This window comes from Salmo salar, chromosome ssa20 (assembly GCF_905237065.1).
Source record: "Salmo salar chromosome ssa20, Ssal_v3.1, whole genome shotgun sequence".
NCBI classification, from domain to species: domain Eukaryota; kingdom Metazoa; phylum Chordata; class Actinopteri; order Salmoniformes; family Salmonidae; genus Salmo; species Salmo salar.
The window spans coordinates 58,189,066-58,205,991 of NC_059461.1; the positions used below are offsets into that span (position 1 = coordinate 58,189,066).

The 16,926-nt window shown below is 41.7% G+C and overlaps 1 protein-coding gene across 2 annotated transcripts; it reads left to right on the forward strand.

The window, feature by feature from the left end:
- The first annotated feature begins 706 nt into the window (after positions 1–706).
- On the forward strand, positions 707–12,325 carry LOC106580931 (A disintegrin and metalloproteinase with thrombospondin motifs 8). Of its 2 annotated transcripts, none has more exons than XM_014162490.2 (9): positions 707–1,830; positions 2,940–3,179; positions 3,940–4,072; positions 4,479–4,646; positions 8,247–8,539; positions 9,018–9,204; positions 9,367–9,539; positions 9,670–9,845; positions 10,038–12,325. In XM_014162490.2, the coding sequence occupies exons 1-9, from the start codon at positions 1,078–1,080 to the stop codon at positions 10,768–10,770; spliced, it is 2,856 nt and encodes a 951-aa protein (XP_014017965.1). In that variant the 5' UTR covers positions 707–1,077; the 3' UTR covers positions 10,771–12,325. The 2 variants fall into 2 exon arrangements, with proteins under 2 accessions (XP_014017965.1, XP_014017966.1); XM_014162491.2 differs by having other exon boundaries at positions 708–1,488.
- Positions 12,326–16,926: the final 4,601 nt, after the last annotated feature.

Consider the following 16,926-nt stretch of genomic DNA (forward strand, 5'->3'; position numbering starts at 1 on the left):
GATTCAGAAATAGCCTAATAATATTTCCAACAACGTTGCTCTATCCTGTTCCAGTGTGCAGTACATATGCTATAGCTTAAAAAAGAGCGACACCTGTTGCGCCTGCAGTAGAGTGCGCATCTCTGGTCATTCCCTCGCGTAAAAGGCATGTCATTATTTTGTAATCAAATACTACCACCTTGTGGTTGAAATGCTTCCTCATAACCTTACCTAAAATAACCGACTTTGTATGTAGCGCTAACATGTCTCTTTGCCAATGCCACCTCGAAGCTTATGAGCCCAACGTAATATCAGCGTTCATTTGTTACATTATATTACAGTTTTGACTATCTCTTAAAGAGAATTCTCTAATGTATTCCATGATATCCCTTTATCATTGGTTTATTCGACTGATGAGGACCATGGTCGTGATGGATATGATATAGCCTACTTATGGGAGTCACTTGGGGGTCACTGCACTGGCAGTCACTCAAAGTTCAGAAATAACTGACCGAGCCCTTAAATTATAGTATGGGTGTCCAAGTTGAAGCGTCATGTGCTGTAGGCCTATGCCGAGTTAATATTAGTTGCAGGGTTGTCAAACTGCAGCTATTTCAGACGGGGGGTGTTGGTCTATTCTCATTGGATCCGTTGAATCCAAGAGTTTCTCATGAGGTACGAGTGGGAGGAGAATTTGAGGCAACGAGTGATATAAAAAACAATCCTCTTCTGTCCAGGGAAGACAAGAAAGTATAAATACCTCCGCTACTCCTAGTATTCAGTGGTGCTGCCGAGTGGTAGAACAGTATTTTAGCTCCGCTATAATAGCAATGAAGATCACACAATTAAACTAAAAATAACAGACATTCTCGACACAGACTGACTATACAGCATTGGATTTTTGTTACATTATATTGATGAAAAAATATTTTAGTTAAGAGGTCGCTAAGACTAAAAATAGCAGAGACTCAAGATTTTCTACAGACTACAGACACTATCAATTGACGAGTCCAGCTGCGTATGGGCTTGGTCCGGAATTTCGGTTGAAAGCTTGTCTTTGTTTTAATAGCTTTTTGAGTGCAATTTCCATTGCAGAAGATGTGTTCAAAACGGTGTTTCGTTTTACTAGTTCTGTGCGTAATAGACAAATCACTTTCGAAATTGTTTGAATCCGAGGAAATTGTACCTGTCAGGATAAATGGAAGAAGCAGCGGTCGTTTTTGGAAACGAAGTGAAGAACAGCCGAGGTTTAGACTCAGTGCCTTTGGCCGCGATTTCACTTTGAATTTAAGCCCGGATAACAGTTTCTTATCTCCTACACTGACAATTCAACGCATCAAAGCAAAAGATATCCACACTTTACGCAGCGCCTCAGGTGCCCAAGGGAGACACACTGAAACTGAAACTGACTTTCACAACTTGATAAACAAGACTGAGGAGATGGAAAGAGATTTGAGGAGCTGTTTTTACTCGGGGACTGTGGACTCCAACCAAGATTCTGTTGTTGCGGTCAGTATCTGTTATGGCATCCTTGGATCGTTTGTTACAGACGGGGATGAGTATTTAATTGAGCCCAAAGTGCTCGGCTCAGGGAGAAGGGAGAGGTCCACTGAACAGTTACATTTTATCAAAAGAAGGACGCCCACAGAAGCACCAAATCACACTTTAGCTGTCTTTGATCAACTGAGGGAGGAGAGTAATGTAAAAGCAGACAACGAACGTTTTCTGCATGAGAAAAAATATTCTGAGAGACAATTACGAGGGAAACGCTTTGTATCAGCACCACGATTTATTGAGACGCTGGTGGTTGCAGACACGTCGATGACACATTTCTATGGAGATGAGATAAAGGTAGGATATATTCGAGTAATATAGCCCATGCTGAGTCACATATTTGATTGCATTTAACAAAAATGAAAGTGCCTTACTGGCACCAAATTCTATATTGATCATTTACAACACTATAATTGCAATGACACGTTTTTGCGCACAAAAACTGGTTGAATCAAAGTTGTTTCCACATAATTTAAACCCCCCAAAAATCAATCAATGTGATTGAATTAACGTGGAAAACGGAGTGAATTAACACAAAGTCAATGTAAGGGCATTTCCTATTTTTTTCCACGCAACTTTTAACCTAAATCCAATGACATGGTGACATTTGCTGTTGATTTCACGTTTAATTCACTGTTAGTTGACAACTCAACCAAATGTAAATCAAAACTAGACATTGAACCGATATCTGTGCCCAGTGGGAAGTTTTCTTAACAGGCTAGTTCACGGTTTAAAATCAATCCAACTCCCAATGCGGAAACACCCACAATCAAATGCTTTAAAGAAGAAAAACTCATTTCTGTTTCAATTGAAATAATTCTAGGTTATATTTTGGGTGCAGCAACAAATGTTTCTGCTCTGTTATGCAAGACTAGGCTCTCCACACTTGCTATTTATCTGATATGCATGGTGTAAACTAAGTTGGAGTAATGAGATCATTTAAAAAGTACAAATTCATAGAGATTAATGATGGGATTGGGAAACATCTGATAAAGTCAGGCAGGAGACTTATGCTTTGGCAGTAATTTCGTTCCGCATTCTTTATGACTTAGCTATGAGCATCACCATTAAACAATGTTGGGGTCATGCAAATGATAAAGAGCATTTAACATTAAGGATGCTTCCTTTTTTTGTATACAGTACCAATCAAAGGTTTGGACACCTACTCATTCCAGGGGTTTTCTTTATTTTTTTACTATTTTCTACATTGTAGAATAATAGTACAAATAAAGAGAACCTGGAATGAGTAGGTGTGTCCAAACTTTTGATTGGTACTGTATGTGTTTAATTCCAGTCTCGCTGTTATTTCACTCGCTTAATTTTAGGATTTTAGCTTAAATCATCACCAAGTGTTGCCTTGACAGCCTCTCTAATATCTAACTGCCTGTTGTCCTCCCTTGATCCAGCACTATATCCTGACCTTGGTCTCTGTGGCTGCCCAGCTTTACAAACATCCCAGTATCAAGAACCCTGTCCACATGGTGGTGGTGAAAATGGTGGTGGTGGAAGACGAGGAGGTTGGACCGTCACTCTCCAATAACGGGGGAGTCGCTCTGCGTAATTTCTGTGCCTGGCAACAACAGTTCAACCCGGCCAGCCAGAGGCATCCTGAGCACTACGACACTGCTCTGCTTTTCACCCGAGAGGTGAGCACTGCCTGCCCAATATGTATACTTTTACACATTACATTAATGTCACAGGATCTCCCCAACCACTTATTCCATAACCATATTACCATATGGTTTGGAGAGTTAATGAAATAATGTCATATTTTATTACGTGATCTCTAATGAAATACAATTGCCTGTGTCAATGAATCAGATCGGATGAGCTTTCAAACCTATAGGGCTGAAGGCTCTCCTATGAGCTATTTTTAGAATGGTTACAAATCAGCCTTGAGTGACGATGACATCCCTTAAAATGGCCAGAGTATGGGTGTGATGTTGCTGCCCTGAATTTGACCTGCCAAAGAATGTGTGCCACATGTCTTGTCATAAGATAAACCAAAAACTTGAGACTTAAATTGGAAGTAGTTTGCAGATGCGGTCTCCAGTGAGTGATGCTTCTGCAAAACAAGGTGTACATATGCTGAGTTGAATTCAGTATGTCGCTCTAAGTCCAGATGTCCTTTGAATCGTGTACGGTTGTGTCTTGTGGTTTGGGTCATATTCCCCAGGAAACATGTATCTCAGTCAAAGAGAGCCAGCCTGACATGTGAAGGGAAAGGCATGTTGTTTAAATATATCTCTGATACCACACCATTACTTTCCCCATGTCATAGATCTGCTTCTGAATATTTATTTGCTTCATTTTATAATGGAAACATTGAGAAAAAAAACAACCAGAGACAAATAGAAATGCTGTCTAAAGATTCACTGTTTGAAACCGCTGCTGTCTGTCTTCCAGGATATTTGTGGACATCAGAGTTGTGACACCCTGGGGGTTGCTGATGTGGGAACCATGTGCGATCCAAAAAGGAGTTGCTCTGTCATTGAAGACAATGGACTTCAAGCAGCCTTCACTGCTGCCCATGAACTTGGTATGACTTGGGCATTAAAAAAATCCAACATTCTCAAACTTCTATAGCGACCATATATAAAGATACTAAAGGTCTACATACATTTAGCCTCTTGTCAAAAAATGTTCCTCTATATGCACAGAAATATTGTCCACAAATAACTTAATTTGGACAGAAAGGGGCACGCCCATGAGCCGAAAGATTATGCAAAAGTTTGTTTAGCCTACAACTAATAATTGTGTGGTTTAAGGAGATAAGAACTTGATAAGATAGTCAACCCCCAAGCCTAATGTAGATGTAAACTATTAGTAACTTTACTTCCATAGCATACCTTAAATAGTTCAACTTTAATTTGAATGGGTTTTCAGGGTGCCTCTTTCGTCCCATGATTGGTACTGAATACTGATACAGTATTGTTCTCCTTTAGGCCATGTGCTGAGTATGCCTCACGACGACTCCAAGAATTGCGAAAGGATGTTTGGGAATCTAGGCGGCCATCACATGATGGCCCCTCTGTTTGTTCACCTTAACAAGACTTTCCCCTGGTCCCCTTGCAGCGCTCTCTACGTCACAGAGTTCTTTGACAACGGACACGGTATGTCATGCTGACAAACAACACTGACAACTCTGATGTAGGCAAATAAAACTTATTTGGTAACACTTTTCTATGAGGAAAGTGTTAGAAAGTGTTTATTTTCAATGAAACGTTATTAATTGATTTGATATTACAATACTTTTTTACAACTATTGTACTTGTTTTATTCAACTGCATATATTTCACAATATCTGAATACTGTGTGTTGAGGTCAGAAGGCTGGACGTGAATGAAATCCGATATATATTTTAAAACTCAGCAGTTGCTGATAGCCCCATTTTTACTAGAGCCTTCTCTTTTTACTAGAGCCTTCTGTTTTTACTAGAGCCTTCTGTTTTTACTAGAGCCTTCTCTTTTTACTAGAGCCTTCTCTTTTTACTAGAGCCTTCTCTTTTTACTAGAGCCTTCTCTTTTTACTAGAGCCTTCTCTTTTTACTAGAGCCTTCTCTTTTTACTAGAGCCTTCTCTTTTTACTAGAGCCTTCTGTTTTTACTAGAGCCTTCTCTTTTTACTAGAGCCTTCTCTTTTTACTAGAGCCGTCTAGGTTAAACCACTCTGTTATGAGGGCCCAGTTTTCACTTCTGTATTTTCTTTTACAATATCTACCCAATTAAACTAAATATGGCCTCAAATACTCTTCCAGGAGGCTCATAATGCTTATAACAAGTTAGAAAGCCTGCGGGCTTCACAAGTGCTCACAATGTTACCTCATTTCTCACTTCAGGTTTGTTTATATGCAAAAGACTCTCTGCAGTTGCACCAAAAAATCTCAATATGGAGATACGGTGCATTCAGGTATTCAGACCCCTTGATTATTCCACATTTTGTTACATTACAGACTTATTCAAAAAATCCTCATCAATCTACACATAATACCCCATAATGACAAAACGAAAACAGGTTTTTAGAAATGCTTGCAAAGTTATGAAATATAAAAAACAGATACCTTATTTACATAAGTATTCAGACGCTTTGCTATGAGACTCGAAATTGAGCTCAGGTGCATCCTGTTTCCATTGATCATCCTTGATGTTTCTACATCTTGATTGGAGTCCACCTGTGGTAAATTCAATTGATTGACATGATTTGGAAAGGCACACACAGTTGACACATGCACAGTTGACAGTGTATGTCCGAGCAAAAACCAAACCATGAGGTTGAAGGAATTGCCCGTAGAGCTCAGAGACAGGATTTTGTCGAGGCACAGATCTGGGGAAGGGTACCAAAACATTTCTGCAGAATTGAAGTTCCCCAAGAACACAGTGGCCTCCATCATTCTTAAATGGAAGAAGTTTGGAACCACCAAGACTCTTCCTAGTGCTGGCCGCCCGGCCAAACTGAGCAATCGGGGGAGAAGGGCCTTGGTCAGGGAGGTGACACTCTGACAGAGCTCCAGAGTTCCTCTGTGGAGATGGGGAGAACCTTCCAGAAGGACAACCATCTCTGCAGCACTCCACCAATCAGGCCTTTACGGTATGGCCTTTTTAGAAATGTCTAAAAATCAGTTTTTGCTTTGTCATTATGGGGTATTGTGCATAGATTTCTGAGAAAAACAACAATTTAATCAATTTTAGAATAAGGCTGTAACATAACAAAATGTGAAAAGTCAAAGGGTCTGAATACCGAATGCACTGTACATTGGAGATGTCATAAGGAAATTAGAGATTGGCTGCCAGGTTGTTTGTGGTTACTACTTGAATTTGGGAGTGAATGGCAATGTGTTTATTTGAAAAAATGTATATTATTTGTAACATTTAATCAGGACCTTCCTTTCCTCTGAGTCATACATACAGAGAAGGTTTCGGTTCTCACGAGCAAAAAGTAACAGCTGTTACAAGCAAATATGTTCTTTATCAGTTAGTCAGTGATTCCAAAGAGAGTTATGTGGCTAAGAATGTGGTCTGATCACTGGGTCAAGAACAACATCACACTAAAGCTCATTGAACATTTCTCCAAATAAGCTCAGCAAAAAAAGAAGCGTCCCTTTTTCAGGACCCTGTCTTTCAAAGATAATTCGTAAAAATCCAAATAACTTCACAGATCTTCATTGCAAAGGGTTTAAACACCGTTTCCCATGCTTGTTCAATGAACCATAAACAATTAATGAACATGCACCTGTGAAACGGTCGTTAAGACACTAACAGATTACAGACAGTAGGCAATTAAGGTCACAGTTATGAAAACTTAAGACACTAAAGAGGCCTTTCTACTGACTCTGGAAAAACACCAAAAGAAAGATGCCCAGGGTCCCTGCTCATCTGCGTGAACGTGCCTTAGGCCTGCTGCAAGGAGGCATGAGGACTACAGATGTGGCCAGGGTAATATAAATTGCAATGTCCGTACTGTGAGATGCCTAAGACAGCACTACACGGAGACAGGATGGACAGCTGATCGTCCTCGCAGTGGCAGACCACGTGTAACAACACCTGCACAGGATTGGTATATCCGAACATCACACCTGCGGGACAGGTACAGGATGGCAACAACTGCCCGAGTTACACCAGGAACGCACAATCCCTCCATCAGTGCTCAGACTGTCCTCAATAGGCTGAGAGAGGCTGGACTGAGGGCTTGTTGACCTGTTGTAAGGCAGGTCCTCACCAGACCTCACTGGCAACAACGACGCCTATGGGCACAAACCCACCGTCACTGGACCAGACAGAACTGGCAAAAAGTTCCCTTCACTGACGAGTCGCGGTTTTGTCTCACTAGGGGTGATGGTCGGACTCGCGTTTATTGTTGAATGAATGAGCGTTAAACTGAGGCCTGTACTCTGGAGCGGGATCGATTTGGAGGTGGAGGGTCCGTCATGGTCTTGGACGGTGTGTCACAGCATCATCGGACTGAGCTTGTTGTCATTGCAGGGAATCTACGCTGTGTGTTACAGGGAAGACATCCTCCTCCCTCATGTGGTACCCTTCCTGCAGGCTCATCCTGACATGACCCTCCAGCATGACAATGCCACCAGCCATACTGCTCGTTCTGTGCTTGATTTCCTGCAAGACAGGAATGTCAGTGTTCTGCCATGACCAGCGAAGAGCCTGGATCTCAATCCCATTGAGCACGTCTGGGACCTGTTGGATTGGAGGGTGAGGGCTAGGGCCGTTCCCCTCAGAAATGTCAGGGAACTTGCAGGTGCCTTGGTGGAAGAGAGGGGTAAACATCTCACAGCAAGAACTGGCAAATCTGGTGCAGTCCATGAGGAGGAGATGCACTGCAGAACTTAATGCAGCTGGTGGCCACACCAGATACAGACTGTTACTTTTGATTTTGACCTTCCCTTTGTTCAGGGACACATTATTCCATTTCTGTTAGTCACACGTCTTTGGAACTTGTTTAGTTTATGTCTTAGTTGTTGAATCTTATGTTCATACATATATTTACACATGTTAAGTTTGCTGAAAATAAACGCAGTTGAAGGTGAGAGGATGTTTCTTTTCTTGCTGAGTTTAGGTGATCATGGGTTTGAGAAGCTTCACCAACTGTTCAGAATGTGACTGTATGAGGACTCCAACAAAGTCAGCTTCTGTCACTTTCAAATCTTCACATTATACAACCTTCAGATTTTTTTTAACAGAACTCTTGTGTGTTGAATCACAGGCGACTGCCTCTTGGATCCACCGGAGAGTATCTTACCGTTACCCAGTGTACTTCCAGGCACCACATACAGCCTCGACCGCCAGTGCCAGCAGATGTTTGGGGAGGAGTTTGTGCACTGCCCCAACACCTCTGACAGTGACGTCTGCAGCCAGCTGTGGTGCCGGGAGGAGGGCAAGCCCCACTGCACCACCAAAAACGGCAGCCTCCACTGGGCGGATGGCACCACGTGCGCCACCAACAAGAGCTGTCTGCACGGTGCATGCATGGCAGCCCACGAAGTCACGCAGCCAAAGGTAAGCCCTAGTTTTTCTCAGAAAAGGGGGGAGAAAATAAATCTCCCATACTTGGTCTTGCATTTTGACACAAATGCTGGCTCAGAATGCCTTGTTAGTTACTATACTGTATGTGTATTCATTTATCCTGCGTTGTAAGGAAGACCGTACTTTTGAGAGTAAATTTGATTTATAAACTGACATGCTGGCAGTAAATATACTTTTTGCTCACCCAATAATTAAAGCTTGTGAAAACACACACATGAACACACACACACACAGTTTAGTATTGCCAAGGGCGCCACGGGTTCTGCAAGTGGTGACACACAGGGCAGGAATGTGGGAGACAGCAGAAGCGTGCCACACTGACGGACAGATTTACCCAAGTCATGGCATGCCAAGAGACGCTGATGCCTCAGCCTAGACTGTGGTTGAGTTGGACGGCTCATGTTATCATGTCACTCAGTACTCAATCTGTTACGTTTTGGCTTTACCACAGGTGGTTGTGGATGGCGGCTGGGGCGCTTGGGGACCATGGCAACAGTGCTCCAGGACATGTGGGGGGGGTGTGGAGTTCTCCTACAGGGAGTGCACAGATCCCGTGCCCCAGAACGGCGGCAAATACTGCGAGGGCCAGAGAGTTCAGTACCAGTCTTGCAACACCCAGGCGTGTGAGGATAATGATGGTAAGCCATATTTTGTCTAGGTACTTGCACTATAGAATTTCACTTTTTTTATATGGTCGTGAGCTATAGTGATGTTTTTAACCTAGGTTTTTCAATAAATGTCTCTGCTTTGATATTAGTTCGATGGATTTTATTTTGCTTTGTCATTTTCTCCAACCTTAGCGAAGAGTTTTAGAGAGCAGCAGTGTGAGAAGTACAACAGCTTCAACTATCTGGACATTCTGGGGAACATGAAGCAATGGATTCCAAAGTACGCTGGTGTGTCGCCCCGAGACAGGTGTAAACTCTTCTGCCGGGCCAAAGGCAGCAGTGAATTCAAAGTCTTTGAAGCCAAGGTATGTTGACTAAAATTCATCTGTAGAAAGTTGGTCACTGTAAATAAATATTTTACAGCTTGCCTTCACTGATTGGTGAATCACAGTGTTAAGTAAATTGAAACTTCAACTTTGCATTTGTGGTCCATAGGTTGTCGACGGCACCACATGTGGTCCCGACACTACGTCTGTCTGTGTACAAGGCCAATGTGTCAAGGCGGGCTGTGACAAAGAGATCGGCTCCAACAAGAGGCTTGACAAGTGTGGCTTGTGTGGTGGGAATGGCCTCAGTTGCAGGAAGATCACTGGTTCATACAACAAAGCCACGTGAGTACACCTAAATATTCCAATTACATTTCTGGTAACAAGCATGTATGACCCTAATATAATGTCTTAGCTATTATCTTATTATGATCCAGACTAAATAATAGTCATATTTAGAAAGTATTATTGGTTGATAGTCTTTTGTGCTGCTGATGTGATTACAGCTGTAATGAAACATTTGCCTTTTTCTTTCAGTTACGGATATAGCGACATTGTGACCATTCCTGTCGGGGCAACCAATATTGACATCAAACAGCGCAGCCATAGAAACATCAAACACGATGGAAACTACCTGGCGATCAAGCGAGAGAGCGGTGGCTACATACTGAATGGTAACTTCTCTGTGTCCACGGTGGAGCAGGATATCCCTGTTCTCGGGGCTGTGCTGAAGTACAGTGGCTCATCCACCACCTTAGAGAGAATCCAAAGCTTCAGACAACTGAGGGAGGCCATCACCATCCAGTTGCTGGCCACTGCTGGGGAGGCATCTGCACCCAAGGTCAAATACACATTCTTTATCCCAAAAGATGTGTATTTCATTAAATCCAAAGAGAGAAAGGCTTCGTTGCATATGATCCAGGCTTTTGGTGTGCCCCAGTGGCGTTTGGGCGAATGGTCAGAGTGCTCCAAGAGTTGCGGCTCTGGGTGGTCCCGAAGGAACGTCGAATGCAGAGACAACGCTGGTTTCCATTCCAATACCTGCGATAAGGACCTGAAACCCACAGATATCAGACCCTGTGCTGATCTGCCGTGCCCCATCTGGCAAATGGGGCCTTGGTCGTCCTGTTCACAAACTTGTGGCCAGGGGGAACGCCGACGCAGTGTTGTCTGTATAGACTACACCGGCAAGACTGTCGAGTCGGAGAAGTGTGACACCAACAAGCAACCCGCGCCAGTGTCGGGAGAGTGTGTTTACCAAATGTGCTAGCGAGGAGACATGAAGATAGAGAACTTTGGTAGGGGTAGTGTAGTGGACCCTTAACCACTCCGACCCGACCGTGCTTTAGAGAAAAGCAGGGAAACCCTAGTTTGGAAATGAAGAGTGCACTAACTAACCCGGACAGGTTTCAGGGCACTGGCCTGTGACTTTGTTTTACAACCACTAGAGAAGTTTCAACCAATAGAGATCTACCTCAGGATGTACATGTTTTGATAAAATAGACAAAGGTACTGTGTGCAAATTATTATTCTCTCCTAAAAGCTATCACTTTGCAGAAAACCTACTGACAAACACCATTGCGGTTAAATATACCTCAATTTTCCAGCATTTCACCCAGAACTATACAGTCAGAGACTCAGAGCCAATAAATGAACTGGGCTAATAAAGTTAGTCTAAAGGCATACTATTTGTACCATAACATGTGACATTATTCGTACCATAACATGTGACATTATCATTGCAAGACAACTACTTAGTGCTTATTATTTAGAGTAAAAGGGGTTTGTGTAAGCATTTGTTTAGGTACACAATATGGAACACTTTGTAAAATACCTTGCTTGAGGATACTTTATTTGTGGTTTGCTCTTTTGTTTCATTTCCTTTGAAAAAAATATATTTTCTAAATGTGAGATTGTGTTTACTGCCTGTCAAAAAACAACAACAAAAAAATGGAAAAAAAACGAAGAAAAGAAAATCTAATCTATCTGCTATCTTATTGATTAATGATATGTGGTACTGATATGCTTACAGATGAAAATGTAAATTCTCCCATAATCATACAGGTGATTAGGTCTGCTATTGACTAATCTCTCATGGACAGACTACGTAACATAATCTGGCGCAATTACGATTTTAGTTCTGGGCTTCTGAGATTAGACGTTGACAGACACTAAATAGAAGAATGTACTTTGTAACAAAAAAGCAACCAGCATAGTTAGTAGTAAGAATGAACCAGACATTTTAGTGTTTATAAAAATAAACTTTAGTTTGAGTTTACACTTTCTTTGTGTAAAATTTTGTTTAGCATAGACAATGGTCAGGAATCTGATCTGAGGCAAAAGTGTAACAGGGGACTTTTGCTCTGTTCTGTACCTTTTTATGTAGTGTTTTAAAGGAATTCTATGGCTACAGAGAATTGGAAGTACAACCAAATTCATTATAAACATGTGTAAAATGGTATGTTATGGTGCATCAAAAATATGATCTATTTGCATAAAGAACAACTCCTTTGTAATAATTTCCTAGTTGTGTTTAAAATGTTATTATTCATAATGCGAAGAATGCTCTATTGTTTGTCAAATGTCTATATGTTTGATTTCTCATTCCAGTTTTGTATGTCATAAAACAACAAAGGCAAAATATGATATACCTTCAGTGAAGGACCATACTATATTATTATTGTTGCTTCCTTTTTTAAAGCTATTTATTTTTGTAAAGTTTTTACCTTGGACATGAAATTATAACATTTTCAGATGCTGCTGTCTTTGAGATTTATGTCTACAATAAAATGGTAAAATACATCACATTTTACTATATGCTGTAAGCATTGAGTTGTCTCGTTTTTACCCGTTTGGAAAGTTAAAGAACCACTTTAGCCATGTTTGGCCTACATCAGGCCTGCTTCTCCTTCCACTGCAGTCTGCTGGTTAAACACAGAGAATAAAAATATGTGCAAACTACACACATTGAACAATCTTCTCATTAGATGGGCATTGTCACGGATTCCCCCGGTACTGCTGCTCTTTCTGTGCACCAGTTCCGGAGATCTACAGTGGGGGTAAAAGGTATTTGATCCCCTGCTGATTTTGTATGTTTGCCCACTTACAAAGAAATTATCAGTCTATAATTTTAATGGTAGGTTTATTTGAACAGCGAGAGACAATAACAAAAAAATCCAGAAAAACATGTCAAAAATGTTATAAAATGATTTGCATTTTAATGAGGGAAATAAGTATTTGACCCCTCTGCAAAACATGACTTAGTACTTGGTGGCAAAACCCTTGTTGGCAATCACAAAGGTCAGATGTTTCTTGTAGTTGGCCACCAAGTTTGCACACATCTCAGGAGGGATTTTGTCCCACTCCTCTTTGCAGATCTTCTCCAAGTCATTAAGGTTTCGAGGCTAATGTTTGGCAACTCGAACCTTCAGCTCCCTCCGCAGATTTTCTATGGGATTAAGGTCTGGAGATTGGCTAGGCCACTCCAGGACCTTAATGTGCTTCTTCTTGAGCCTCTCCTTTGTTGCCTTGGCCGTGTGTTTTGGGTCATTGTCATGCTGGAATGTCCATCCACAACCCATTTTCAATGCCCTGGCTGAGGGAAGGATGTTCTCACCCAAGATTTGACGGTACATGGCCCCGTCCATCGTCCCTTTGATGCGGTGAAGTTGTCCTGTTCCCTTAGCAGAAAAACACCCTCAAAGCATAATGTTTCCACCTCCATGTTTGACGGTGGAGATGGTGTTCTTGGGGTCATAGGCAGCATTCCTCCTCCTCCAAACACGGCGAGTTGAGTTGATGCCAAAGAGCTCCATTTTGGTCTCATCTGACCACAACACTTTCACCAGTTGTCCTCTGAATCATTCAGATGTTCATTGGCAAACTTCAGACGGGCATGTATATGTATTCTTGAGCAGGGGACCTTGTGGGCGCTGCAGGATTTCAGTCCTTCACAGCGTAATGTGTTACCAATTGTTTTCTTGGTGACTATGGTCCCAGTTGCATTGAGATCATTGACAAGATCCTCCCGTGTAGTTCTGGGCTGATTCCTCACCATTCTCATGATCATTGCAACCCCACGAGGTGAGATCTTGCATGGAGCCCCAGGCCGAGGGATATTGACAGTTCTTTTGTGTTTCTTCCATTTGCGAATAATCGCACCAAATGTTGTCACCTTCTCACCAAGCTGCTTGGCGATGGTCTTGTAGCCCATTCCAGCCTTGTGTAGGTCTACAATCTTGTCCCTGACATCCTTGAAGAGCTCTTTGGTCTTGGCCATGGTGGAGAGTTTGGAATCTGATTGATTGATTGCTTCTGTGGACAGGTGTCTTTTTTACAGGTAACAAGCTGCGGTTAGGAGCACTCCCTTTACGAGTGTGCTCCTAATCTCAGCTTGTTACCTGTATAAAAGACACCTGGGAGCCAGAAATCTTTCTGATTGAGAGGGGGTCAAATACTTATTTCCCTCATTAAAATGCAAATCAATTTATAACATTTTTGACATGCGTTTTTCTGAATATTTTTGTTGTTATTCTGTCTCTCACTGTTCAAATAAACCTACCATTAAAATTATAGACTGATCCTTTCTTTATCAGTGGGCAAACGTACAAAATCAGCAGGGGATCAAATACTTTTTTCCCCCACTGTACGTCACCGGCCTCTAGGCGTCACTGAACTGTCTCATTACGCACACCTGATTCCATTTCCCCTGATTAGTAATTGTATATATGTGCCCTCTTTACCGTTGTGTTGTTGGTTATTGTTCCCATGTCCGTTGGTCTGCGAGTACCTGTGCTTTATTTCGGCTTTCGTGCTGCGTGTATTGTGCACCTGTTATTACGGGTCTTGTCCTGTGTATTGTTGTGCATTAGTTATTACGGGTCTCGTCCCGTGTATTTATTAGAGGTTTTACCTCGCTCTTTTGTTTGGGTTACATCCCTATGTTTTTGTATACATGTTTGTTTTGGGCTTCGTCCCTGTGCCTTTTATGGCATGTTGTATTTTTGGGTGGAGTATTAAAACACCCCATTACGAATTCCTGCGCCTGTATCCAATCCTTTATACACTATGACAGACATACACATCAGACAATGAAAGTACGTTTTAAATTATCCTTGGTCCATAATTTCTGTTCATCTGGCTAGCATTTATGGGCTCATTGTATTACATGAAAACATCTTGATCAGTTAGCTTTGAGGTACCGTAGCTAATATGAAAGGAGCTATTTGACAGCATGATCCTCATCCAAACAGAAGAATTCAGAGGCTAATGGACTATCTCCAGTATAATCCACTAGAATGGTCCAGAACTGTGTCTGCAGACTCTTGACCACAGTATAACAATAACATATTCAGAGATTAACCTGCAGCTATGCCTGCAGAAAATATAGCAAATTGCTTTGGATACATGACAAATCAAACGCAAAAAAAATTCCATTGTCATTTCCACACAATGTTTTTTGGGCACAGCTCATGGATTCTGCTCATGTATTCTTAGGGCAATTCAACGGGATGCTAATAGGCTTCCCACTGGGCACACTGGTTGAATCAATGTTGTTTCCATGTAATTTCAATGAAATTACGTTGAACCAACATGAAATAGAGGTTGAATTGATGTTTGTGCCCAGTGGGTTGACTACATAATACGATAGGGTAAGAAAAGTAGTGTTACTAGTGGCCTAGTAAGCTACAAAGCAACCTCTTCAACGGGTTTGGACCTCTTGGTGTTAAGGTGTTGGACTGACAGAGACCCGTGTTCAAGTCCCAGTTGGGCTACTGGTTAAGGGCCTTACATGCAGGGAGCTGCAAACCCTGTCAAAGCCACCTACAGTTTATGAAAAATCTTAAACTGTAACAGGACAATGTGGAGAGTGAGAGTGAGCTGTAACAGGGGCTTGATCCATGAATCCTGCGATGCAAAGGTGCAAACACTACTCCCTGCGCCACAAAAGCCTGGGCCTCCCCTCATGAAAAAGTACTACTGAATGACTACACAACTATTTGTGCAGTAGTGACTATGTAGCGACTTGTAGGAATTGTGTAGTAAATGTGTATTTTATGCACTACTCAAGATACACAAGTAGTGTTCAGTAGGAAAACAGTAGTGTTTCCAGTAGTAATCAGGTAGAGATTTTTACTACTTGATGTTGGTAGTAAATAAGTAGTCAAAACACTACAGCTTCACTACACAGGCTTTTAAATAGTGATCAGTAGAGCTCGTGGATTCCTGTGCACATGACCACAGAAGACAAAACCAGAAGTAGTTGGTTGTTCAAATCAAATTGTATTGTCACATACATGTTTAGCAGATGTTATTGTGGGTATAGCGAAATGCTTGTGTTTCTAGCTCCAACAGTGCAGTAATATCAAACAAGTAATATCTAACAATTTCACAACAGTACACACAATACACACATCTAAGAATATTAAGAATATATAAATTAATATATAAATTAATATATTAAGAATATATAAATATATGGAGCAATGTCGGAGCGGCATAGAATACAGTATATACATGAGATGAGTAATGAAAAATATGTAAACGTTATTAAAGTGACTAGTGTTCCATTTATTAAAGTGGCCAGTGATTCCATGTCTATGTATATAGGGCCACAGCCTGTAAGGTGCAGGGTTGAGTAGCCGGGTGGTAGCCGGCTAGTGATGGCTACCTAACAGTCTTGAAGGCCTTGAGATAGAAGCTGTTTTTCAGTTTCTCGCTCTGTGTTGTTTCCTACTTTGTGCTTGAAAGGATGCACACACTGAAAACCATCCCCACAGCATGATTCTGCCACCACCATGCTTCACCGTAGGGAGGTGAAGGTTTCCTCCAGACGTGATGCTTGTCATTCAGGCCAAAGAGTTAAATCTTGGTTTCGTCAGACCAGAGAATCTTGTTTCTCATGGTCAGAGTCCTTTAGGTGCCTTTTGGCAAACTCCAAGCGAGCTGTCATGTGCCTTCCATCTGGCCACTCTACCATAAAGACCTGATTGGTGGAGTGCTGCAGAGATGGTTGTCCTTCTGGAAGGTTCTCCTGTCTCCACAGAGGAACTCTGGAGCTCTGTCAGGTTCTTGGTCACCTCCCTGACCAAGGCCCTGTCGTGTCTTTGGCTATGCCGGATTAAGTGATATGACATGCTAACCTATAAAATTCTTTCTCTAATTAATATTACCTGATTAAGCTAATCATGTAAATGTAATTAACTAGAAAGTCGGGGCACCACGGAAGAACGTTTATAGAGCCGTTATCTTCCGAATAAACTCTTAAAATACTTAGTAATACTTTACATCGGTAGCAGTCACTATTAACCCTTATCTTATTTTCAGTCTCATAATGAAAGTTGTAAATTCTTGGCTATCTTCACGAACCCTGGCTAACAAGTTGAATCAGCAATACAAAATTGGGTTTAATTATTTATTTACTAAA